Raw genomic sequence first — 22078 nt, forward strand, 5'->3', positions numbered from 1 at the left:
AGAGGGGCTGGAGCCCCGGGGGCACATGGCAGGGAGGAGCAGGCAGCTCCAGGCACTGTGTCATACAGCAGGTACAGAGAAACCTGTGCCAGCAAGCTGGGTCTGGGTGTGCAGCTGAGTCAGAGCACTGGAGGCAGAAGGGGGAGAAGGAAAGTTGTGCCGAGCTAAAGGAAGTGCATGGAGTCTGTGAAAGCTGAGCACAACTCCTGTGTGATTACTGAGGCGGATGGGAATTTGTGGACAGCTCTGGAGAAATTGTCATGTAGAATAAGGAGACTACTTGATAGATTGTCCAGACATAGCCATGGCTGTATCCTCATATAGTCCTCCTATATGGACTATATATAATTTGGCTGTAGACAGAAAATGCTTGTGGTGTTTCTGGCTTTGATGCATATTTGGCTTTATTTTTTTTTTTCTGAAACAAAGCTGGAAGTGGTTATATCTGCATACAACCAACAAATGTATTACAGAAATACAGAATTACAAGAATTGAAAGAAGCATAGCACATACTGCAGGAGATTTTCCCGATGTGCTTTTGATTCTTCCTCTATCCCCTTTTTGTTTGTCACTGTGTCACTGGAAGAAGGTATCCTTCTAGTATAGTCTGTCTGTATCTACAGTCACACCATGCAAGTTCTCACAGTATAAGCATTATCAGCAGCTCTGTTTGAAAGGAAATACAAGCACTATAAAGCAAATGAATGCCCAGGGCTTTGGTCTTTTTCTTCTGCATCAATTAATGCTTCATTTGGCAGTAAACAGCAATAAAAACCATTCTGTAAAATGTCACTGGAATGCCTTGAGCCAAATCCGAGTCCCCTTTGCACACAGTAGCTGTTAAGCTCTCCCCACTCGAAAGTTTCCCTTGTGCTGGGTGGAGGTGGAGGAGGTGGAGTGCTGTCTTGGGAAGGCTGGTTTTGGCTTGATGTGCTCCAAAATTGCTGTTTGGTTTGTACTGTCTCCTGCAGCATTAAATTCTAATTCAAGCAACTGGGTTTAATGCAAGCCTCACTCTCTGCCATATATTCTTGAAATAAGACCACAGGAGATTTCAGTGATCGGATTCATTCTGCTGGTCTCCTGGCACAAAGATGTCTTGGCAGAGGCAGATGGAAGCAGCTGAGTTTTTGTGACATCTCTGTGACCATTACAAGTCAGAACAAATGAACATCTCATCCTCTGAGGATAAGAGAGGAATCTTTTCACCCTTTAGACTCTGGGAATGTGAATATAACTAGGTAAAGGAGAATTTCAAAGAGCTAGAGGAACTGAGACTGCACAATGAGGTGAAGCTCAAGTCCAGAGTGCAAGAAAGCAGCTTGGATGTCCCATGGCCACACTGCTTTGCTGTCATGCAACCATGTGGCTGTAGCAGCTTTATCTCCAAGTGTGTGCTCCAGAATGTGTAGCATCCAAGGAGGACTGTGAAGTGGCTCAGCCATAATGTAAAAAAAAAAAAAAAAAAAAAATGTAATACCGTAAAGAAAAAATGTCACTATAAAAAAATATAAAAAATTAAAAAAGAATAAAAGAATACCAACAAACAAAAACCATCTCCTGGCAAACTATAAGATATTTAAAAAAAAAACAAATTAGGTCTTGTGATCACTAGCAAGGATCCACGGCATTCCATCCGTCTTCCTGTGTCGGATGTTGCATGAGAACATTGCTTGTTCAAATTCATAATACTTGTGTGCAGTTACAGACATTGGGAATAATGCTAGTAAACAAACATGATCAGCCCAGTCTCTGGAATGGAAAGCACTTATGCTACAGGAATAATTGCATAAGAGCTGCAGAAAAGAACAGCATCATGGAATTTACAGACCTAATTCTGCTTCTCAAAAGAGAAAGGACTTTGCTTTTCATAGTTGGTACACGAGTATTAGCAAATACATGAGTATTCCAAAAGTATTGGCAGAAGTACCTGTGCATCCTGTAACCAGCTCAAGAGCAGATCTTTGCCAATAGCAAAAAGTAGTGGCATTTAGGGTTTGCTTTGCTTTAATTTGAGTCTAAAAAATAAAAAACAAAACCCCAAAACCAAAAACAACCAAACCAAAAACTAAATCCATCTCAGGAAACATCTCCCTCAGGTGGGCCCATATAACATTTTCCTGGGCACTCTGCTAACTCTCATTGTCTCATTGTGGTGTTCAAGCTCCTGAATCACCAGGCATCTAATACTTGATAGCAACTCTAATTTCCTGTCTCTTTGTCTTTTTGTTGTGTTTTGACTGACTGACTTGGGGGCGGGGGGTGTTAGTCTTGACCCACCAGTGTTTAAAAGAGATTGGGTTCTATTTAAAAGGAATTTATTGCCATATTTCTTGCTAAGACATTAATAAGAGCTTAACTTTGTAACCAAGAGGGTAACAAAAAAGTTCATTAATTTCTACGGGACGTGTTGTGATCCTTAGCTGGGGCTGCATTGTCACTGTTCTGGATTAATCAGATTTGAAGATCACAATCAGGTTTAATTAAATTTAATTTCTGCTGCAATGAAGACTGCTAACAGCATACCGAATGCTGAGACAGGCTACTTCTCATTGCTGTGTGGGAGAAGCCCCTTCCCTGCAGGTCCAGCCTTGCACCATGAGCGGAGTGCGAGAGGGAGGTGGGAACTTTCAGGATACAGGAAAACAGAACCAGAAAGCTTCAGTATCCTGCATGTGTTAGAGAAAAAATTGCAAGCTGTAATTCTTGTGAGATTTACTGAATTTTGTAGAAGTTGGACATTGTGACATAGGCTTCCTCATTGTTTGGTGATCTTATGTCACTGTGAGGCAGCATCTGGGATCGGGTGTCCTCGTTGAGGGGCTCTTGATGGGGCTGTCTGGAAGGATCCAGGGGACAAGTGGAGGAAATGTTGAAACCATCGTTGTGCAGGGGCACCCTGTTGCCGTGGCAAACCTCATAGGTGCTGGAGCTGCAGCTGCCCTCGGTGACTGCAAACTGGCTGGGGCCCAGGAGCCTGTGCAGGGCTTCAGCTGGCCAGACTCCTTCGTAAGACACCGGCAGGTTTAGGTTGTTTCTGTCTGCTGTCGCAGGGATTGTCTTCAGGTCTGATCCACCCCTGAATTTTTCTGGAAGGCTTGTCTCTGGAGCAGTTGATGGCTGCAGAAAATTTTCCAGTTCAGCTTTTGCCCAAAGGCCATCCACTTTATGGATATGAACATAACCAAAACTCTCTGGGTTAAAGCTTATATCAAAATTCTGTGTGGCAAAGGGAACAGCACAGTTAGTCAACAGTGGGTGGTAGCTTAAGATAAAAGTTACTTTAATAATTTATTTTAGAAGGGAATTTATTATTTCTTTAACTCCAGATGTAACCCTGAGCAGGCTGAACAATAGATTAGCGCAGAATAAACTATCACATGGCTGAAAACCCTTTCCCTGTTAACTTCATTTTCCCCATGTCCTCCTCTGGGCAGTACCCCTGGAAAGTATTTTATGCTCTATACAATGTTTCAGAGACTTTTGTGAGACACACATTTGTTTCCTGCCTGCCATTTCACAGGAAGGAATGTGCCCACCCAGGTGGTTTCTTTCAGTTTTGCCTTCCTAATTTAGCAACAAGGGAAGTAAAAAATTGCCACGGCTTCCTTAAAAACGGTAGGAATCCCTCAACTGGGGAGCACAGGGGCTGGGGAAGCTGTGTTAGGTCTCCAATGAAATTAAGAACATGCTAATAATGTAGCTGGAGTGAACAGCACTAATGACTTACTTGTCCATCTGGCTTGTTAACTGGCAAAGCAGTTCATATACTGCATGATGTATGAGCAATGATGCTGACCATGTCAGGGTACATGGACACACCAGGGATGGTTTGCAAGAGGTCCCCATCCAGCCCCATGATCACAGTTTTGTAGAATCACCAAAGCATCTTGGTTGGAAAGGAGCTGTGGAATCCAATCTTCTGCCAGAAGCAGGACCTGGATTAGGCTCTTCAGAGCCCTATCCAGCCTTACACCTATTCCCAAAGGGGAACCTGCCTTGTCTTTGGGCAGGCTACACAGTGCTCAATTCTTTTCACAAGGAAGATTCTTTCCTTGTATCTGGAAGAAGTTTGCCTTGAAACAACACATGCTTGTTGCTTCTGTTACCACAGGCATGTGTTTCCTGTCTCCACACAGTGTGTGGTGAGAGTATCTTTCCCATCTCTCTACATATACCTTCGATATTGGAGGGTTGCAAAGAGTATTCGCCACCCACTTCCTTTTCTTCTATAAAGAAACTTAATTCCTCCAGCCTTTCTTCATACATCAACTTCCCAAAACATCTGTAGATACTTTACACAAGTCAAACCTCAGGCACTAGGTCAATTGTGTGTTGTTTCCATACTCTTGGCTGACATGAGTGGGGCAAATGTGGGCTCTCTTCAGTGAAATGTAGAAGTAATTTCTGAAAGATGTCTTAGTTCATGCAGCAAATGCACATACTGTCTCTCATGAGTGTTAGTTTTGTCCCCAAGAGTCTATACTCAGGTGGAAAGAAGAGTGGAAGAACATACGTTTTTTGGCTTCTTGCATAGTTGCTCCAGCGTTTTTTTATGGTCAGGAAGGTTTGGCCATACAGCAGGCTTGATCCTGAAACAGCAATAGTAGACAAAAAGCAGCATAAGAGGGCTATGTTGGGGTATCAGAGGTTCATATTGCATCATTTGTACTAGGTCTCATGAAGCCTTAGGGCTGGCTGATATCCTGAGTAAAGACAGAGAAGCCTCAGAATAAACCAGACAAGAGAAGAGGTATTGTAAAGGTCACCAAAAAGTCATTGTTCTTTGGAGTGCACAAATTGTCACAGTTAAAACACTTCACTAAGTACTGGAAATGCAGCAAATTATGCTGGCAAAGAGTTTGTTGTTTGTTTTCATCTAGCTGTGTGAACAGGGTTCTCTGTGGTGAAACTGTTTTTCTCTAAGTGCAAGAAGATGCTGTGGTTAAAGTGGAAATTTGCTGATACTTGCTTCTGTATGTTCAATTAAGTCAAACAATGGAATATTTTCCCATTCCTTGGCCTGCAATTTGAGCTTCAGACATCTGTCCTGTAGCCTTGTTCCACAGGTCTCATTTTTACTGCCTTGATCAGCAAAGTTCTCATGTTGTGCTGCTTGATGCTGTCAGCTATGATGCATCTGGAGAATGTTGTCCAACTGATATTCAGTCATTGCAGTGTTAGAATTATACATGTATATGAATATATATTTAATTTTATTTATGTGTCTGTGTGGCTGTATATATGCACATGTATAAAACACTCTAAAATGGAAACATCCGGGATCAAAAAGTCTCACCTGGTTTTGCTGCAGTTTTATATAAGGAAGACTTGTAGCAAAGTTAGATAATTGCAGGTTCCCAGCAACAGTAAAATGCAAGAATGAGAAATCTCAAGCTCCCTCTATACTTGTGAATAAAGTAGCATTAGGGCACATAGCTCCAGTGTCTAAAATGTTTATTTATTAAAATTGTTTGTGGCTATGGTATGGCTAGCATTGTCCGGGTAATCCCCATGTGTTACTCTGGAACTAGCACAGCCCAAGTGTTGTCCCAAAATGCAGCACAGAGTTCTTGAGGTGGGTGTCAGGACAGACTGCTCTGAATGCTGCTGAAGAGTCCTGGGCTTTCTGTCTTGCAAGGAGTTCATCTTCTATAGATAAACTTGGATTTTATCCCTCCAGATTCTAGTTTCATAACATTATCTACATAGCTGTTCATTTTCTTAAGCTTGTCAGCTCTGGTGAGCCATGTCATTAAAAACAAATCTACAGTCATCCATTTACTGCTGTGTAGCAGATAAATGAAAAACCCTACTGCATACAAAGGGCTGCTTGGGTAATTAATGTAGCCTTAGTCCCAGTTTGGGCTGATCTTGCCTCATGGCTGGCTGGAAGTAGTTTTGGCCAGTCTGGTGTCTGACACTCTATCAAGCCCCTGTTGCAGAGGGCTCTGCCCTGCTGCTTCTGAAAGCAGCACAGAGCAAACACCCCGCTGACTCAGCCTGTGAAAGGGAAAGAGGTCATCACTCTGGCATGCTGTTTCCACACTTCTTAGGAGTTTACTAAAACCCGCAGGTTCTTTTCTTTTCTGGATTTTGCTTGAAGCTTTTGAGTCAAATTTGCCTCCAGTGGGACACTGAGTCTGTGTTTTGTGGTGACTTTGGCTCGCCTAAGTTCACAGTGTTTTAAGCTCAGGACTGAAATCTGGTTCAAGGGGCAGGTCATCTTCTGCCTGCCAACACTGTCTCTTGTATTGCTCATTTCTACTCTTTGCTTGCCAGCAGCTTGATACAGAGTTCCAGAGATGGAGAGGGAATAGTTCACAAGTATAACTGGGAAAGCAATAAGACTGTCAGAACAGGACTGGGTTCCAAAACCTTTTCTGATACAAAGAGATTACCTGTTTTCCCAAAAAACTGCGATCAGTGCAATCATAACAACGGACAGCATGAATCCCAGGATGGAGAGTATAACCATGACCACACTGCTGTCTAAAGGAAAACAAAGAACATCAGCCAATGCATGCAAATGTCTCACTGTCAAGCCACGGTAACAGTGATGTTTTTTCAGATGATAAATTAGGAATTAACACCAAGCATTGCCCATGCCTGTAACTGGCTGGGCTCATTTCTCCCGCCTGAGTGAAGGAGGTGAATGATAGGCTGCCACAGCATCAGCACTTGGCTGAGCTTCCAGCTGGTTCACAGCCTGGATGAAAGCAGCTTGAGGTGTGCTGTCACCTTCTGTGCACTGAAATCAGCACTCACTGTGTCCTCACAGCAGCACAGAGGTGACTTCTAACACCTGTAATGCTGAGGTGCCCCTGGGGACTGAAAGGACCCAAGAACCACAAAGATTATTCATGTGCAGTGATGAGATTTTATCCTGTGCTGCATTTGTGATTCAAGTGCCCAGTTCACACCCAAGCTCATGGTTCTGAAATGGGTCATGTTTCACAGCTCTTTGTGCCTTACCCAAAATGCCTGGTGCAAGCTCTTCCTTCCCCTGGCAAGGCAGCCAGCAGCAAGCAGTGAGTCAGCCTTCATCTCCCTCTGCACCCACACCCTCATACTCTCATGGCCCCACTTCCTCTGACCTTATTGCCCTTGAGTGAGATTTAAATCTTCATGGAGAGCCAGCCCCAGGCCAGAGCGATCCAGCTGCTCTGTGAGTCATGTCCTTGGAGTGCCTGTGTCTGTGAGGGCTGACCCTGCTGCGTTTGTGGGCTCTTCCCTCCCCATTCTCTTCCCTGCTACTGAGGCTGACCGGGGAGCCCAGACCCCCAGCTCTGCTTTCCTCCAGGAGGACCAAAGTGTTTTCAGCTCTTACAGCTTTCTGAGGAGTGCTGCTCTCTTGCTGTTTTGAAGCTCGTGGAAGTGCTCCATTCACTCCATGTGCCCTTAAAATAATCTCCATTGGGCTGAGAACGTACTTTCACTTCATACGATGCTTCATTTTCAAGGTTTTTCCCCAGCAATTTTATCTGAAGGTATGGTGACTCTATTGTCTAAACACACACACACACATGAAAAAATACAATTATTTTTCCAGCGACAGTGGAGAATTATCCTTGAGTTCAGCAAAATAAGATCAGGTGCATGCCTGAAACACTGTGCTGTTTACTCCATCTGTCTCGCTATTACACAGGTGCTTATCAGGGCATCAGCCTAGTTAAAGAGGAGCGTAGTCCAGATAGTATTGAGAAGAGAGACAAATGCTGGGTAAAAGCTTTTTAGGAAAACAGCTGCGAGTATTAACTGTGCTTTGTGGCAGCTGACACTGCTGTAGGAAATATATGCTTCCATGAAAAGTCTCGGAGGAGAGGTGGTGAAAAAATACATTTTTGCAGCATAAAAAGACAACGTCTGAGAGGACAGTTACAGGGAAGAAGCTGAAATCTGCAGTGTAGCTCTGGTGCTCTCCATTTCAATGTATTTTGCTGCCTGAATCCATTTTCTTTTTCCCTTCAGCTCTTTGATGTTTGATCTTTATATAGTTTCAAGCTTAATCAACAAGGAGGGAGATTTAATCTGTGAATCAGAGAGCAGTTAATAAGCAAGCTCTAAATTATGTCCAGATGTTAGAAAAACAAATTACTAGTGGGTAGAATTGCCATGGTGAGGTTTGGGTCTTGACATGCTTTGATGGTGTGAGACCTGGGGGGAGGTTAACCAAGCTCGGGAAGAAGGGCATAGTGATGGTAACGGACACAAAGTGTGCAGGATTTTTGGGCCATAATAGAGGACATTTGGCAGAAACCCCAAGATAAGGAAGAAACTAATAAAGACAGCTCAGTGACTGTGCTGAATCAGCTCTGAACTGGCTAGAAGATAATTCTGGCAGGAGCAGATCACGACTGCTGACTCATGGCCCACCTGGACAAGGGAGCCACCCTTGTGGCTCCCTTGAAGACAAAGACTGAGCCTGAGGGCTAATTAGCATGAGATGGGAGAGAATAATTAGCCTATAGAAGATGGAACACTAATTAATAAGAGAACTATGTAACTTGTGGCTAAGGAACGCTAATTAGTTTGTTTGCTAAAATGTATTAATAATAAAATGTTTTGGTGGTTGGTGTGCTTGATTTGTGGAATACCACTGAGCACCCAGACTTGTGCAGACCTTGGAACAGCCAAGGTCTCTCTCCACAGTGTAATTACTGCCTTGTTGCACTCCAGGTAACAAATCTGATTTTGGTGGACAACACTGTGTTCTCTCTGTAAAACCCAGGTGTAGTCCATGCTCTCAAGCGTTGAGAGAAGCTTTTGAATGGCTGCCCTGGTGACAGGGGACAGAGAGATCCCTGCAGCTGGGCAGCCCCAGCCAGACCCAGTTCACAGACAGCTGCAGCCTCAGACAGCCTGAGGGAGGGAGAGCTGCAGGGCTGCCTTGGAAGCCTGGAAGGATTCAATGGAAAAGGAGATTTGAAGAAACTTGCAAAATAAGTAAAGAGACAACAAGTTTTACTGCCTGAAGAGCATAGAAAATAACAGCAAAACCACCACAGCAAAGAGCAAACTTAGAATGGTTCAACATGTGGTGTCTTCTATTCCCACTGCAAAGCCCAAATGAATGAAACCTCTTTTGACTGATGACACTTTCAAATGCCAGATATTGCACCTTTCAAAATTTTCAGATGGAGATCTGCAGAAATGCAGATTTGATCATTTTTACATGCTACTGGTAATTTTGATAATGTTTAATTTTGGAAATTAGTGTAAGCACACCAATACATCACCACTCACCTTCCAAGTACCTTCTTTCTGCCGATAGGCTACTTGGTGCACTAATTTGTCCTTTAAGTATTTCTTCCTTGAGTGTGGTGTACAGTAACGAATAAGATATTCATTTGCCTCCCTTTCATATGTGATGTTTATAGCGAATGGCACCTCGGGCTTAACTGCAAATGACAACAAACCAGGATAACATAGGAGCAGAATAATGTTACTAGAAAATAAACAGGGTTTGAAATGTAAAAAAAAAAAAAAAAGTCCACTTCAGGTTGCAGCCCTGCAGGGTGACCTATCTTGAGGAAGAGCTGTTCTGAGTTAGGCAATCCTCCTGCTGAGCCCCAGCCCATCCTTATGCCCTGGTCCTGAGAGGGGCTTGGTTTTGACCTGCTGGAGTTTTCTGACCAGCAGGGGAGCAGCTTCTGAGGGATATGACATCTAGTCTTGGAGAGCAATTCCTGAGCATGACCACCCCCGTGGCAGCTTGAAACCCTGAAATTCAGTCCCTCTAGCCAGTGCTCTGAGATGGAGGCCCCCTGGCAAAACCCAGCTGGGAGGAGCAACCTGTGCTCAGGTACCACTGTGGCTGTCTGTCAGGGCAGTGGGACAGAGGGAGCTACAAAGTCTGATGGTGTTAGATAAACCAGAAGGGGCTGTGGCTCCAGACCCTTGCTATGAACCCACGTCTGACCCGGTCTGGAGGAGACTGTGCCAAAAAACATCCGTGCAAGTACATCAAGTCCGAAATGTGGCCCTCAGGACTCTCTCCAAGATGGGCCTGAGCTGGATGGGCTTGAGACCCGCAGGGACTTGTGGCTGTGTCACTGAGGCTTCCTGAATTCACCTTGGTAAGTACATCAGCTCTCACAGCAACACAGAGTCAACACCTCTCTCCTCTCAGGAAAACACACATAGCCATAAATTGTTCTTGCTCCTTCTACAACCCCCAGGTATTTAGATCTTACACAGCTTTTAGAGTAGGCACTGCCAGAGATGGTCCAGGCCGGCCCATAAACTAAGGTAATGTAAGATTATTACAAAACTATTGGACTGTGGTGGAAATGTTTCACAAGAGAGGGATGTTGCAGTGCCTACTGCCAACCAGAGACAAAGCAATGTGACACCAGAGAACAGAGAAGAATCTGTCCTACACAGGCTTCTCTGCTACCCTTGAATGACACCGGTTACCAAGAACAGTAAGTTCTGTGTATCCCCTCCTCCCCTTGAGTTTCCTATGTCTTGGCTCAGGCATGTCCCTGGTGTGTCTTAGCTGTTCACAGTTACCAGCGCAGGAGGCACCTTGTTCAGGCTACAGGATGCACCACAATGTGAAGTGAGATCTTGCAGCCTTGTGTTCCCCCTCTGCTACTGGGCTCATGCTATCTGTGGGGTGGCCAGTCCCTAAACTGCATAATCCCTAGTCAGAGATTAACACAATGTCCCTGCTTGGCAATTCATCCTCACCCAGGAACAGCTGGTTCAGCCCTGGATTGGGATTCAGTCTATGTCCAGGCCTGGGCAGTGTGACAATCAGCCTGAATTCATCTACACATTTTGAATGGGGGCTAATAATGTCTGGCTTTGAAAGGGGAAACTCTGATAACACCCCAACCCAGGGTACATGCCCTGCAAAAATGCTGTTTTATGCTGCCTTTATGCCATCCAGACTGACCCTTAGGTTTTGTGCAGGACTATTTTTTTCCCCAGTAACCCCTATAACTGTAAAAATGTCCAAAATGTTAGGCATCTCACCAATGTCAGTTACAACCAGACTCCTGCAGACCCTTCTCTTCGTCTCAGAGTACATGCAAACATCTCTGTTTGAGAGTATATCAATGAACTGTAAGAAGAATACATCTTCCTGCTTCTTCATGTTGGAGCAGGCATAATTGTTGTCTTCCTTGGTACTGTTGGCCAAAGTGACACGACAATAATTTTTTCTCAGTGTTAATATGACTTAACTACTTACTATAAGGTATGAATCCTGCTTGCTCCTTTCACTTATCTCACTGAAGACAGACTCTATGTGAAATAAGAAATAATGCAATGCAAATAAGAAGTTTGGGAGATTGATAATGTTTTTCCTTGTGGTCCTTGAGCACGGTAATAAAGTGATGTGAATCACATTGAGCCTCATGGAGCTCTTGAGAAAAAAGTGCAATTATTTAATTGGAGGTGCAAGCGTTAAAACTTTGCATCTTCTATTTTTAAATATAGGGGGATGTGTTTTGATGCTTTCTGAAGATATGGAGAAATTTCTTATTGACTTAGGTGGTAGCAAGTAGAGGGTCAACAATCAGCCTGTCCTTGAGGGAATCACATGGCAGTTTTAGAACATTTTTTTTCCATTTCTGTTGTTCCCATGGTTGAGAACTGCCATAAAACTTCAGTAAAAACCCATAACAAGTCCCATGAAAATAGAAAAATTTTAATAAACTATGAGGGGAAAAAAAGGAAACAATTAGTGACTAGTATATAAAGATTTACAAAAAATATCCACTTCTTTTTTGGCTGCCACACAACTTTCGGTTTCAGGAAAAACAGAAAATGGGAAAAGGATCTCTATGGTCAAGAAACAAAATATGATCTTCAGCTTGGCGCAACAGTGAAAAAAAAGGGTGGAAAGAGTTTCAAGGCCTCGATAGGAAGTGGAGATAACTGATGTGTTTGATAACCGTTGGAGGTTTGTGTGCTTGTTCTAGTGTATTTCTTGTATGTCTCTGCATGTCTCTGTGGATGTCTCTCTGAACAGTAGCTGAGTTTTTGTCTTAACCTAGATGAAGGCATTTTTTTGGATGTGGAAAATTAACCTTCTGCTACAGAATTTTCTGTGGTAAGAATCTGTGTCTTCAAAAACATTTTTAAAAATACCATTTAAATTAAAGTAAAAAGCTCTCAGTAGTTCATGCTGGGCTACATCCATATTACAGGCATTTCAGAGCAACAGAGGCAAGATAAGAACTATTGGAGACACTATAATCCCCTTTAGAGATGCTTCCAGCTCTTTCTTTTTTCTCATTAAAGAGTTATGTTCTGCTTCAGTAAACTCCTCTTCTTTGCTGAATGCAGTACTCAAACTTGGAAAAATATGATTTTGTCTAGCTTTGCTGCCCCTGTTTCCCTGCATGTTGTTTACCAGGGGACAGACTGACAGCACTTACCACAGAGACAGGGTGTAGTTAGTGTTGTAAGGAGACAGCTCGGTGAAATTGCAGGTCAGGCTGCTGAAGGAGTCCTTAATTTCCAGCTGGCTGAAGCAATCAATGTCAAAATTGTCTGGTTCATCATCCCCGAGAGTCCCTAAGGAGATATTCACAAGATGTTACTGAAGTAAACCCATGAGAGTATTTGATTTGCAGCTCCATTGTACAGGAGGTTGTTTCTTCATGTGGTTGCCTGAAAAAAAGAGGCTGAACCCACCTGTTTTGTAAGAAGCAGAGAAACCTTGTCCAAAATGAAGATAAAAGCCATTTGCACCTCTCAAGGTTGCTCTCCCTTCATGCCAGCCAAATCCACCCACATACAAGAATGTTTTGGTGCCATGAGGCAGCTAAGCCACATTTTGATTGTACTGGAAAGCTTTCTGAAATGTCACGAATTTGGGCTCAGGAGGGAAATCTTCGACTTTCTGCCAGAATGCACAGCTTCCTGCAAATTTGCTTCAATGACTAATAGCACAATCATGATTTGAGTAAAAGCATAATTCTAAAATCCTACACTTGGCATGTATGAGGCCAGTGATGTAAAAAATGACGCTTCTGAGAGAAGTCCTCTCTGGCAGAAAATGCCAGTTTAGCCTCATGTCAAGAAATCTCACCCACTATAGCAAGTAGATAGGGAAAGGGTTATTGTTATTACCCCTGGAACGGATCCTAGGGGCAGGAATGCCTCTGACTCCTTTGTTAAGGGTACCTGTCACAATATATAAACCTCTTTCTTGAGTCAAGGGATTATGCTCGATCCCCTGCTCCATCCTCTGCTATTCAGACAGGTCCTTGCCATGTGGGGCACCTGATATAGTTAGAAAAAGAATCACAGAATCAAAGAAAAGTTTGGGTTGGAAGGGATCTTAAAGATCACTTAGTTTCATCTCCCATGGACAGGAATGACACCCACTAGATCAGTTTGCTCAGGGGCCCATCCAAACTAGCCTTGAACCCTTCCAGGGATGGGACATCCACAACTTCTTGGGGCAGCTTGTTCCAGAGCTTCGCTGCCCTCTGTGCATAGACTTTCTTCCTATCATCTAATCTAAATCTCTCTTCTGACAGTTTAAAACTGTTCTTCCTTGTCCTACTGCTATCTGCTGTGAGGTATCAGTGACTCAGACTCACAAACAGAGTGGGGAAGTGCCTGTTGAAAAATTTCCAATGGAAAATCCCTCCCAGAGAAAAAGATGGTCAACTCTTGCATCTGCAGTCAGACTTTGAGTAAGAGAAGTCCAGAAGTCAGTCAGAAATGCAGAGAAACACATGAAAGCAGTGCAGGCAGAGGCTAGGAAGAGGACTGCTGCCACCAGCATCTGTGATGGGATGGGAGCATCTGATGCTGCACTAATCCAGAGCCCACAGGGAGATCTCTGCCCCATTAGCTAATATTTAGTGGCCATTTGTCACCATGAGCAACTGTGCTAAGGAATTATTGCTGGTCTTCTCAGCACAGCCCAGATCTCCCTGAAGGACAACAAATGCAGTGTTCTCTAGCAGTGTTGCTGCTTTGAGGGGAGAACCTGTGCAGCACAGAGGCAGAGACAGAAACACAGACACAGAAAGACACAAGCACAGACACAGGCACAGAGTGATGCAGAAACACATCTGTTGTATTTAACATTCAAGACACAGGCACAGAGATCAGCCCAACTCAGGAACAAGTTCTGTAGCAGTTTCACAGAGGTGAGAGTCTTGTCCAGTGCAGCCCTGTGCCATAAGGGCAGACATGCTTGTGCAGGAATATGTACCACATACAGTTGCATATTTGTGGGTAAGAGTGTGTACATAAAAATATGTGTATTCAAAATGTGGGGGATATCAAGTAATCTGAAATAAATCTGTTTAAAATGGAAAACAACGCACCATATTTTATACAGATATATACATCCAAAACTGATATGCACAGATATGGTTATGTTCTAAGCCTCTCAAGATTTTACTTGCAACTGCCAGGAGACTTGCTTCACACTCAAGGCAATAGTAAAACTTAAAGGTTAGGATGACTAATCTGCCTTTCTATATGACTGCTTGGTGATCTCTGTATATGAAAACTATATACACCCAATTTTGCATCAGCTTAAAAACCTGACAATCAACCTATCTATAAATGGCTTATCAAAAAAAATTTCAGCTATTCACTACTGATTTGCTGAAAGGTTACAGAAATTTGAATTAATTCTCTATCAGTTTGTTTGCAAAATGAAAAGAAGAAAAGGTTTAGTTTGCAGTTCAAACAGGGATTCAAGGTTTAACCAATGCAGTGAAGCTTTGGTGCCCCACTGGAAGAAAAGCTGACTCTACCACTTAGACACTGAACATTCACATTGTGATTCTACAGTTCCTTATTAATGGAAATAACATAATAGCCATAGAATATATGATAATTAAACCCCAGGAACAGTGTTAAATTAGCAACTTCAAATGCTGTTTCTGCTATGATTTTTCCATGGGCTGACTAATTTTTTTGTCTGACATAAGTACGCACATAGTCTCAGCCTCACTTCTGCCCTAAACCTCAGAACCACCACGCACAAATGTGTTTGCTACATGAATGGTTTTGGTGAGTCTGACATGACTCATACTGCTAAGGACTCTTCACTGAATTAAAAATTTACAAGACTGTTGTAATGTTTGCCTTGAGAAGTGCAGACCAGGCAGAGCCATGAACCTGGCTCTGCTGAAATCAAGGCAGGGCTTGGGAAGGAGCGATTCTAAACTGCTCTCATAGCTACAGTCATGGCAGGTCAGTCCTCCACAGAAATGGTTCTCTCTTGGGTTTGGACAGCATCCAGAAGGATGGTCCAAACCACAGCAGGAATCTCAGGAGCCTTTAGGAAGTGAAGGTGTTAACAGAGGCCAAGGACATCCTTCAGCTTTGTGCTCTAGAGCTGCCAGGACTGACAGCAATGTGTGACACCAGGGGCACAGCTAAGCACTGGCTGCCTCCGTGGACAGAGCAATGTGACATCTCTAGCACTGATGTGATTCAGGCAGAACCTGTTTTAGTCACAGCAGTTTAGATGGGTTGGACAGCCCCTACAATTGTGGGTGGGAGGACCACTGAGGGTACCCTGCCCATGAGCCTCCCGTGCCACCTGCACCCTCCCTGCCTGCCCCTCCTTAGCTCTGCCTGGAGCTCCCTGAGGCCTTTTGGGGATCTCCACCCCTTCTTCCTGGGTGGGGAACAGCAGCTGGGAGGCAGCTTGGTGCTTGGAAGAGAGGAGGAGATGGAGGCTGCAATTAGCTCTTCCCTCCTCTGCCCATAAGAATGCCCATAAGAGTGTCCATAAGGGCAACCTCATGCCTAACCTGGCTACTGGCACTTTGTAAGGAGGCAGGGCAAGTCAGAGAGGCAAAGAGTGAAAGTCAAATATCTGTCATGGGTGATTTTGCCCTGGATTACTTAGTTTGTTGGCCAAACACAGGATATTCATAAAGTCATAAAAGCTGCTAATTGCTCTGTGGGGATATTCTGAATCTGTCTTCAAGTATAAGGAAATAATGATTTACCCATGTTAGTATCAAAACAAGCAAAGGTCTGATAATATCTGAATTTGGGAAGCCCTAAAGATTTCAGTGAAACCAACAATAAATCTCTAGCACTGAACATTCATCACCATAGCTGCTTTCCAAAGCTGGCTCTAAACAGCTGCCAGTTATACAAATAAATGGCAAATAAAAACCCCAGGGTGGTTAGATGCAGTTCTGAGCCAGTCCCTGTTTTCTTTTAAAGAAAAAGCCTATCATGCATGTCCTCTCTATGTACATACATATGTATGTACAACTGCCCAGATACATGTGTTAAAATACATACCCAGGGAAAAATGAGATTCTCTAACTGAGAGACAGCATGAAAACATAACCATCCTCCTCCTAAAAACAAAAACTCCTTTGTTCCCAAACAATGGAGCTCTAACCTACCAATATCGGAGTGATAGCCCATGTCCTTCAGGCATAGTGCATAAATTCTTGTCATTGCTGTTTGTTTAGTGTCAGACAAATAAGAGTTTAGCAGATCGGGACTGAATCTCTAAATCAAATTTTTCATCTCCCTGTTGAGAAAATGAATAGCACCATGAAACAGTGGTTTTATATCTGCTTATTTTTTTTTTTTATTCTACTTATTTCTGTTTTTCATCTCGATGCTGCTAAATAATTTTCACTTCCCTAAATGAGATCATAAAGTCTACAATAAGGCTGAATATAAAGTGTTGTTAATTTATAATTATTTACTGAGCAGGGCATGAATGCTGTTATTGATGTGCTATCAGAACACCCTGGTTGAGTTGCTGCATCAGCCATGCTACAAGGGAGACTGGCACTATATCCCAGATACAGCTGATGAAACTGGTTAAAGAAAATGTAAAAATTTGTCTTTTGAAATGCAACAGTTTGGGCCAAGTTTCAGTTACATCAAAATATTTTATTTGGAGGAGACTGGCAAGAGCAAAAGAAGCCAGAACCTCACCCCTCTCTAATAGCAGCTCAGAGTGACCATGGGCTGCAAAAGGGTGAGGTTATCCCTGTTTCCAGGTGTAAGTCCCTACAGGAGCACTAGCTACCACAAGGATCAACAGGTCTGGTACTGCGTGCCCTGTGCACGCAGTTGTGGCCTCCCTTATTTCATGTGGATTTGAATGTTATAAGGACAGCAGATTTGGGGATTAAATTAAATAGGTATCCCCCAGCTCCCCCTCAGGCACTGGCACTAAAGAGAGATTGGAAGTTAAAACACGAATGTGTTTAACCACACAGTTGCATTCTGGATCTCTTAACTGAGGTTTTTCAAGATCATACATGAGTGGAAAGATGAAGATGAAATGACTCACCATCACCGTCTGCTGAGGTGCAACCACTTTCCCCAAAAGTGGTGTGGAGGAACATGGCGAAAATGCTCAGCACGGTGGTGGGCTGTGTCATCCTGAGCACGCTGCATGTGTGCACTGGGGGTGTGTGTGTGCGAGCCCCGCGCCGCTCCTTTATAGCCCCGCGCCCGCAGCCTGCCTGCGCCTCGCCGGGGGAAATGTAAACATGCCCACGCACAGCCAGGCTGGTGGCAGCGGGCAGGAAGCCAAAGCAAAGATAACTGCTGAGCTCTACTGCGAAACAGCTCCCCGCTTCTGGACTGAGCACTTCTGGATCAGGCCCGCCAACAGGTTTGGGCAAACCTGGTAAAGCCCAGTGGGAAAGGGAGCACACTTCATGGACAGTGCTCCTGACTCGGCTGGTGGGGCTTGTGCTGCTGGTTTTCCTAGGATCAGGGTTTAGTCCTGGCATACACTTTGCTCCCAAGACGTGCGTAGGTCCAAGGGAGAAAAATCTTCCTGTCATGAAACATTAGGGGTGATTGCTTTTGTTTGCTCTTTAACTACCAGGGTCAAAAGCAGCACTGCCAGCAGGTGATTCTTTACTCTTGTGAGACCCTATCGGGAGCTCTCCATTCAGCCCCAACATGAAAAGGACACAGACATGTTGAATCAAGGCCAGAGGAAGACAGCAAGATGAGGAGAGGGCTGGAACACACCTGCTGCACAGACAGGATGAGAGAGCTGGGGTTGTTCATCCCACAGAAGAGAAGGCTCTGGGAAGATTTTCTCATGGCCTTTCAGTATGTAAAGGATGATTATAAGAATGACGGGGAGAAATCATTTACCAAGGCCCATAGTGAGAGGACAAGGAGAAATGTTTTTAAAATAAAAGAGGGTAGATTTAGATTGGGCATACAGGAGAAAATCTTCCCTGTGAGGGTGGTGACGCTCTGGCACAGATTGCCCAGAGAAGCTGTGTCTGCTCCATCACTGGAAGTGTCCAAGGCCAGCTTTGAGTAACGTGGTCTAGTGGAAGGTGACCCTGTACCTGGCAGGGGGGTTGGAACAAGGGAATCTTCAAAGGTCCCTCTCAACCCCAAACCTTCAGTGATTCTATGAAGTCCTGCATAAGGCAATGCTGACCCAGAAGAACCTGTGGTTTAAAAGGCTAACTCTGCAAAACCTGCCTCCTGAGAGCAAAGTGGCACATCTCACATTTTTTCAGGCTTTGGACAAAGCAATGGTGGAAAGTGAAAGATAAAGAGGTGTTAGATATTTCCTTTGCACCCTTGCTGTGGCTGAATCCACTGACGCACCCAGAGTGTAAAGCAGGGCCATGCACAGGTCTGACTGATGTGGCTAACTACAGGTGAGCCGAGGGCCTGAAACAGAAGAGCAAACTCTGGCACAGCCTTGGCTGCACCAAAAAAAGCTTTAGGTTGGAGGTGAAAAGGAAACTGAGGGCAAAGTTTGTAAAAATGCCCAAGCAAACAGAAAAATGATGACACTATAATAAGAAGGCTTAACATGGAAACCACATCAGCTTTTTTGTTTGCAAGGAAATAATTGAAAATGCTCACCAAAGTGAAGAAAGCTCAGGTCTCATGGCTAGAAAAGATTCCTTCTTTCCAGGGCATCATGCACTGTCCTGCAGTGTCTCTTGCTGCCCTAGGCAAGGGGCACTGGGTAGCCAAGGCACAGTTTCTGGGCTCCCTTGCCCAGTTTTAAAAAGAAGAAATGTCTCCCTTTCCACAAGAGTTCGGTGAGGCTGACTGGAAGATCTCCAAAATCTGTATCCAGCCCGGCCTTATGGAGCCTCCCTGGGGCTGCCCACCAAAGCATTCCCTGGAGGTGCACTGAGCCTGGGTAGGCACAGCAGGGCAGGTTAGGCTCCTTGGGCAGCATCCACCGTGTGCCCTGCTGAGTCAGGGCTCTCCTTGCTTTCCTGCTGTCTGGCCAGGGCAGAGCATGGTTCCTCTCGTCCTAACAGACATTAAAAAGGTGACATCTAAACCCCAAAATTCATTCATTTCTCTCCACTGAATTAAGAGAGAGTCCAGGGTGAGGCAGGCTAGGTATCTGCTCAGCAGAGCTCTACAGTACCTCCCACTCAGCAGGAGAGGGACCTGCCTGGCCACCCACACAAAGCAGGAGCTGGACATGGTTCAGGGACCACAGAGCCACGGGAGGTGGCACCACCGTGGGCTGACTGACCCTCACTCAAGAGCTTGACTTCTTTTACAGAGCTGTTTGTGTCACTGCTAAACTGACATGGTATCCCTTCAATAAATTCCTTCTCAGCTGGGGAACTTCAGCAGTTCCTGGTACTCCTCTCTCATGCTCAAGTTTTCTGTGCTCAACCAAAGTACATTGCAGCCAAACTTGAATTAGTGAAGTTCAGTCCTGGTGATTTCTCATACCTAAGGCCTAGCCCTTGCTTGCTTTAGAAAAGACTAGTTGAGAATTTCAGCATTTTTCTTACTAATCCTCCTTACCATATTATTCTAAAAACCCTCAAGGTAATTTCTGTCTCATTTTCAGCCAGAAATGTCATTAAAGAAAGGCTCTCCTGTGCAAATTGGTCACTATGCAGAAATGACACCTTCTCACTTTAAATTTGTCTTGTTTATAATTGAGTGGGCTATCACTTTGATCTTTTTTTTTTTCCTGTTTCAGTTCGAGCAAACTAAAAGAAAAAGTCTTTTCAGGCATAATATTTTTGTTGAACATGAATAATCTTATTATCAGAGCTGCTCAGGGGATTTCCATGTTGTCATGGCTGCATTTTGTCTGGGTGGGGAAATGAGGGACCACAATGAAAAGAAAAAAACCCAACAAACTAGTATTGAGAATACCCTGAAGCAAAAAGTACATTTTGTTTTAGTTCTGCACCTCTGCTTCAGAAGCTGTTTCATTTCTAGGAGATATTTGAGTCTATCTGTCTCACCTGGTTGCCTTTCTCTAATGTCTGGGACACAGGAAATGAAATCTGTGAGTCTAAATGTTAGGACAGCTGAAGGGTTAGTACCCAGAGGAGGCTAAAGGAAAGATGGATTACTTTTCCCTTGCAATAAATTTACACAGCTTCTGCCTCCTCACTGAAGATTCTGTGAAAAAAACCCCAACAAACTACCACCAACAAAACCAGTCACAACAAAACCCCTCTCCAGTTTAAACTGGTAACTTCTGAAGGTCCAGCAAAGATATACCTGTGTTTCTTTGGTGTGCCAGCTCTCTTTGGGTCTCAACAGTCTGCTTTGGAGCTCCTGAGTCAATGTGTGCCCTCTGACATTTTTAGCCATTAGTGAAGCCCAGGTTACAACCTCCATGACTATGAGAAGGAAGTTTTTCAGTGCCCTGTGGTGCATGAGTGTGGGCTGTCCATACAGTGTATCAGCTTCTCAGCACTCTTCTGCTGACCCCTACTTATCCTCCAGCGCTTTCTTGGATTATCTCTTCTCTTGCAGCTATTCCCTAACCAGGCTAGTCATCCACAAGTTAACATCCATCTTTGTTTCTTATACTCTTTGTTCACTCATGTTTGGGTTTTTTTCTCCTTAGGAAACAAAAGTAATTTTTGATTTTGCTTTGGCTCCAAAAACTGCAGAAGGTTTCTGCACACATGCTAAATTTAAATCTGCTATCAGTATCTGTTTAAAAGATGAAGAGAATAAATCCTTCCTTCTATCAACAACACTTTTCAAAGGTTCCAGTTCAGGGAATTCCCAGAACCTCTGTGAGAGATGAGTAGAGTGGATCCTCCAGACACATCCCACTGTGCAGCACTGGAGACAGGACATGTGTACACTTAGGGATGGAGGATACAGACATCCTTGTGTTTGAGGAGCTCAGTGGTGTGTCCTGGTGAGATGCCCATGGGCACGCATGGTCCACCTTGGGACTGGGTGTGCGGGGAGCTTTTCTGAAGGTGGTCATAGCTGGCAGGAGCTGCTGGGCTTCTTGGCCCTCTCTAAGGCACGGGGTCTTCTCTGCTCCCTGGGCTGTTAATAAATTATCTCATTATATCACGGAGTCTCATTAGAACTTGTGTTATGTAAATGCTCAGGCTTCATACTTTTATTTTTTAATTTTTTAACCAGTTACGCCAGGAACTAGAAATCTTCCAGCCAGCTTCAGATGTAAAGACGAGGAGTTCTGGACTTCTACATTAAAAAAAAATAAGGAGGAAAAAGGAAAGACAATAGAAGTCAGGGAATGTTTGCGGAAGGTTTGTGAAGGTTGGAGGTTTGTGGAAGGGAAGGTTTGGGAATGTTTGGGAAGGGAAGTGTGGAAGGTTTGGGAAGGGAAGGTTTGGAAGGTTTGGGAAGGAAGGTTGGAAGGTTTTTGGGAGGGAAGGTTTGGGAGGACGGTTTGGGCCGGGCTGGTTTGTCCCGTGCCGGGCCGGTTTTGGCCGGGCCGGTCTGTTTTGGTCCGGGCCGGGCACGGATTATAGGGCCGCGGCGGGCCGGTTTGGGCCGGTCCTGGTTTGGGCCGGGCTCGTTCCGGTTTGGTGCGGCCGTTTGTACGGGCCGGGCCGTTTTGGGCCGGGCCTGTTTGGGCCGGGTTGGTACGGTTGGGCCGGTTTTGGGCCGGTTTGGGTGCCGGTCCGTTTTGTGCGGTTTATGCCCGGTTTGGGCCGGTTTTCTGCCCGGCCCGGTTTTGGGCCGGTCCCGTTTGGCCCCGTTTGGCCGGTTTGGGCCGGTTTGGCCCGCGTTTGGGCCGGTTTGGCACGGGCCGGGTTTGGCCGGTTTGGGCCGTTGGGGACGTTTGGTCCGTTGGGCCGGTTCGGTGCGGTTCGGCCGGCCGGCCCGGGCCCGGCCGGTTTTGGG

The 22078-nt window shown here is 44.6% G+C and overlaps 1 protein-coding gene across 2 annotated transcripts; it reads right to left on the reverse strand.

The window, feature by feature from the left end:
- Nucleotides 1-2302: 2302 nt before the first annotated feature.
- IL7R (interleukin 7 receptor) lies at nt 2303-17404 on the reverse strand. Of its 2 annotated transcripts, none has more exons than XM_018920593.3 (8): nt 17271-17404; nt 12394-12532; nt 10985-11139; nt 9248-9402; nt 7332-7509; nt 6403-6493; nt 4518-4593; nt 2303-3121 (listed from the first exon to the last, which is right to left on the reverse strand). In XM_018920593.3, exons 1-8 carry the CDS (start codon nt 17359-17361, stop codon nt 2717-2719), a joined length of 1290 nt encoding a protein of 429 aa, XP_018776138.1. In that variant the 5' UTR covers nt 17362-17404; the 3' UTR covers nt 2303-2716. The 2 variants fall into 2 exon arrangements, with proteins under 2 accessions (XP_018776138.1, XP_009094114.1); XM_009095866.4 differs by having other exon boundaries at nt 2303-3220.
- Nucleotides 17405-22078: the final 4674 nt, after the last annotated feature.

This window comes from Serinus canaria, chromosome Z, assembly GCF_022539315.1.
Source record: "Serinus canaria isolate serCan28SL12 chromosome Z, serCan2020, whole genome shotgun sequence".
Classification (NCBI taxonomy): Eukaryota; Metazoa; Chordata; class Aves; order Passeriformes; family Fringillidae; genus Serinus; species Serinus canaria.

Excerpts from the sequence above, each read along its gene's own strand:
- IL7R (XM_009095866.4), bottom strand. The coding sequence starts at position 17,361 with ATGACACAGCCCACCACCGTGCTGAGCATTTTCGCCATGTTCCTCCAC. Across the intron at positions 12,533-17,270 it reads CACCTCAGCAGACGGTGATG|GGACTCTCGGGGATGATGAA; the intron begins GTGAGTCATTTC and ends ATATCTCCTTAG. Across the intron at positions 11,140-12,393 it reads AACTACACCCTGTCTCTGTG|TACCAAGGAAGACAACAATT; the intron begins GTAAGTGCTGTC and ends TTTGGCCAACAG.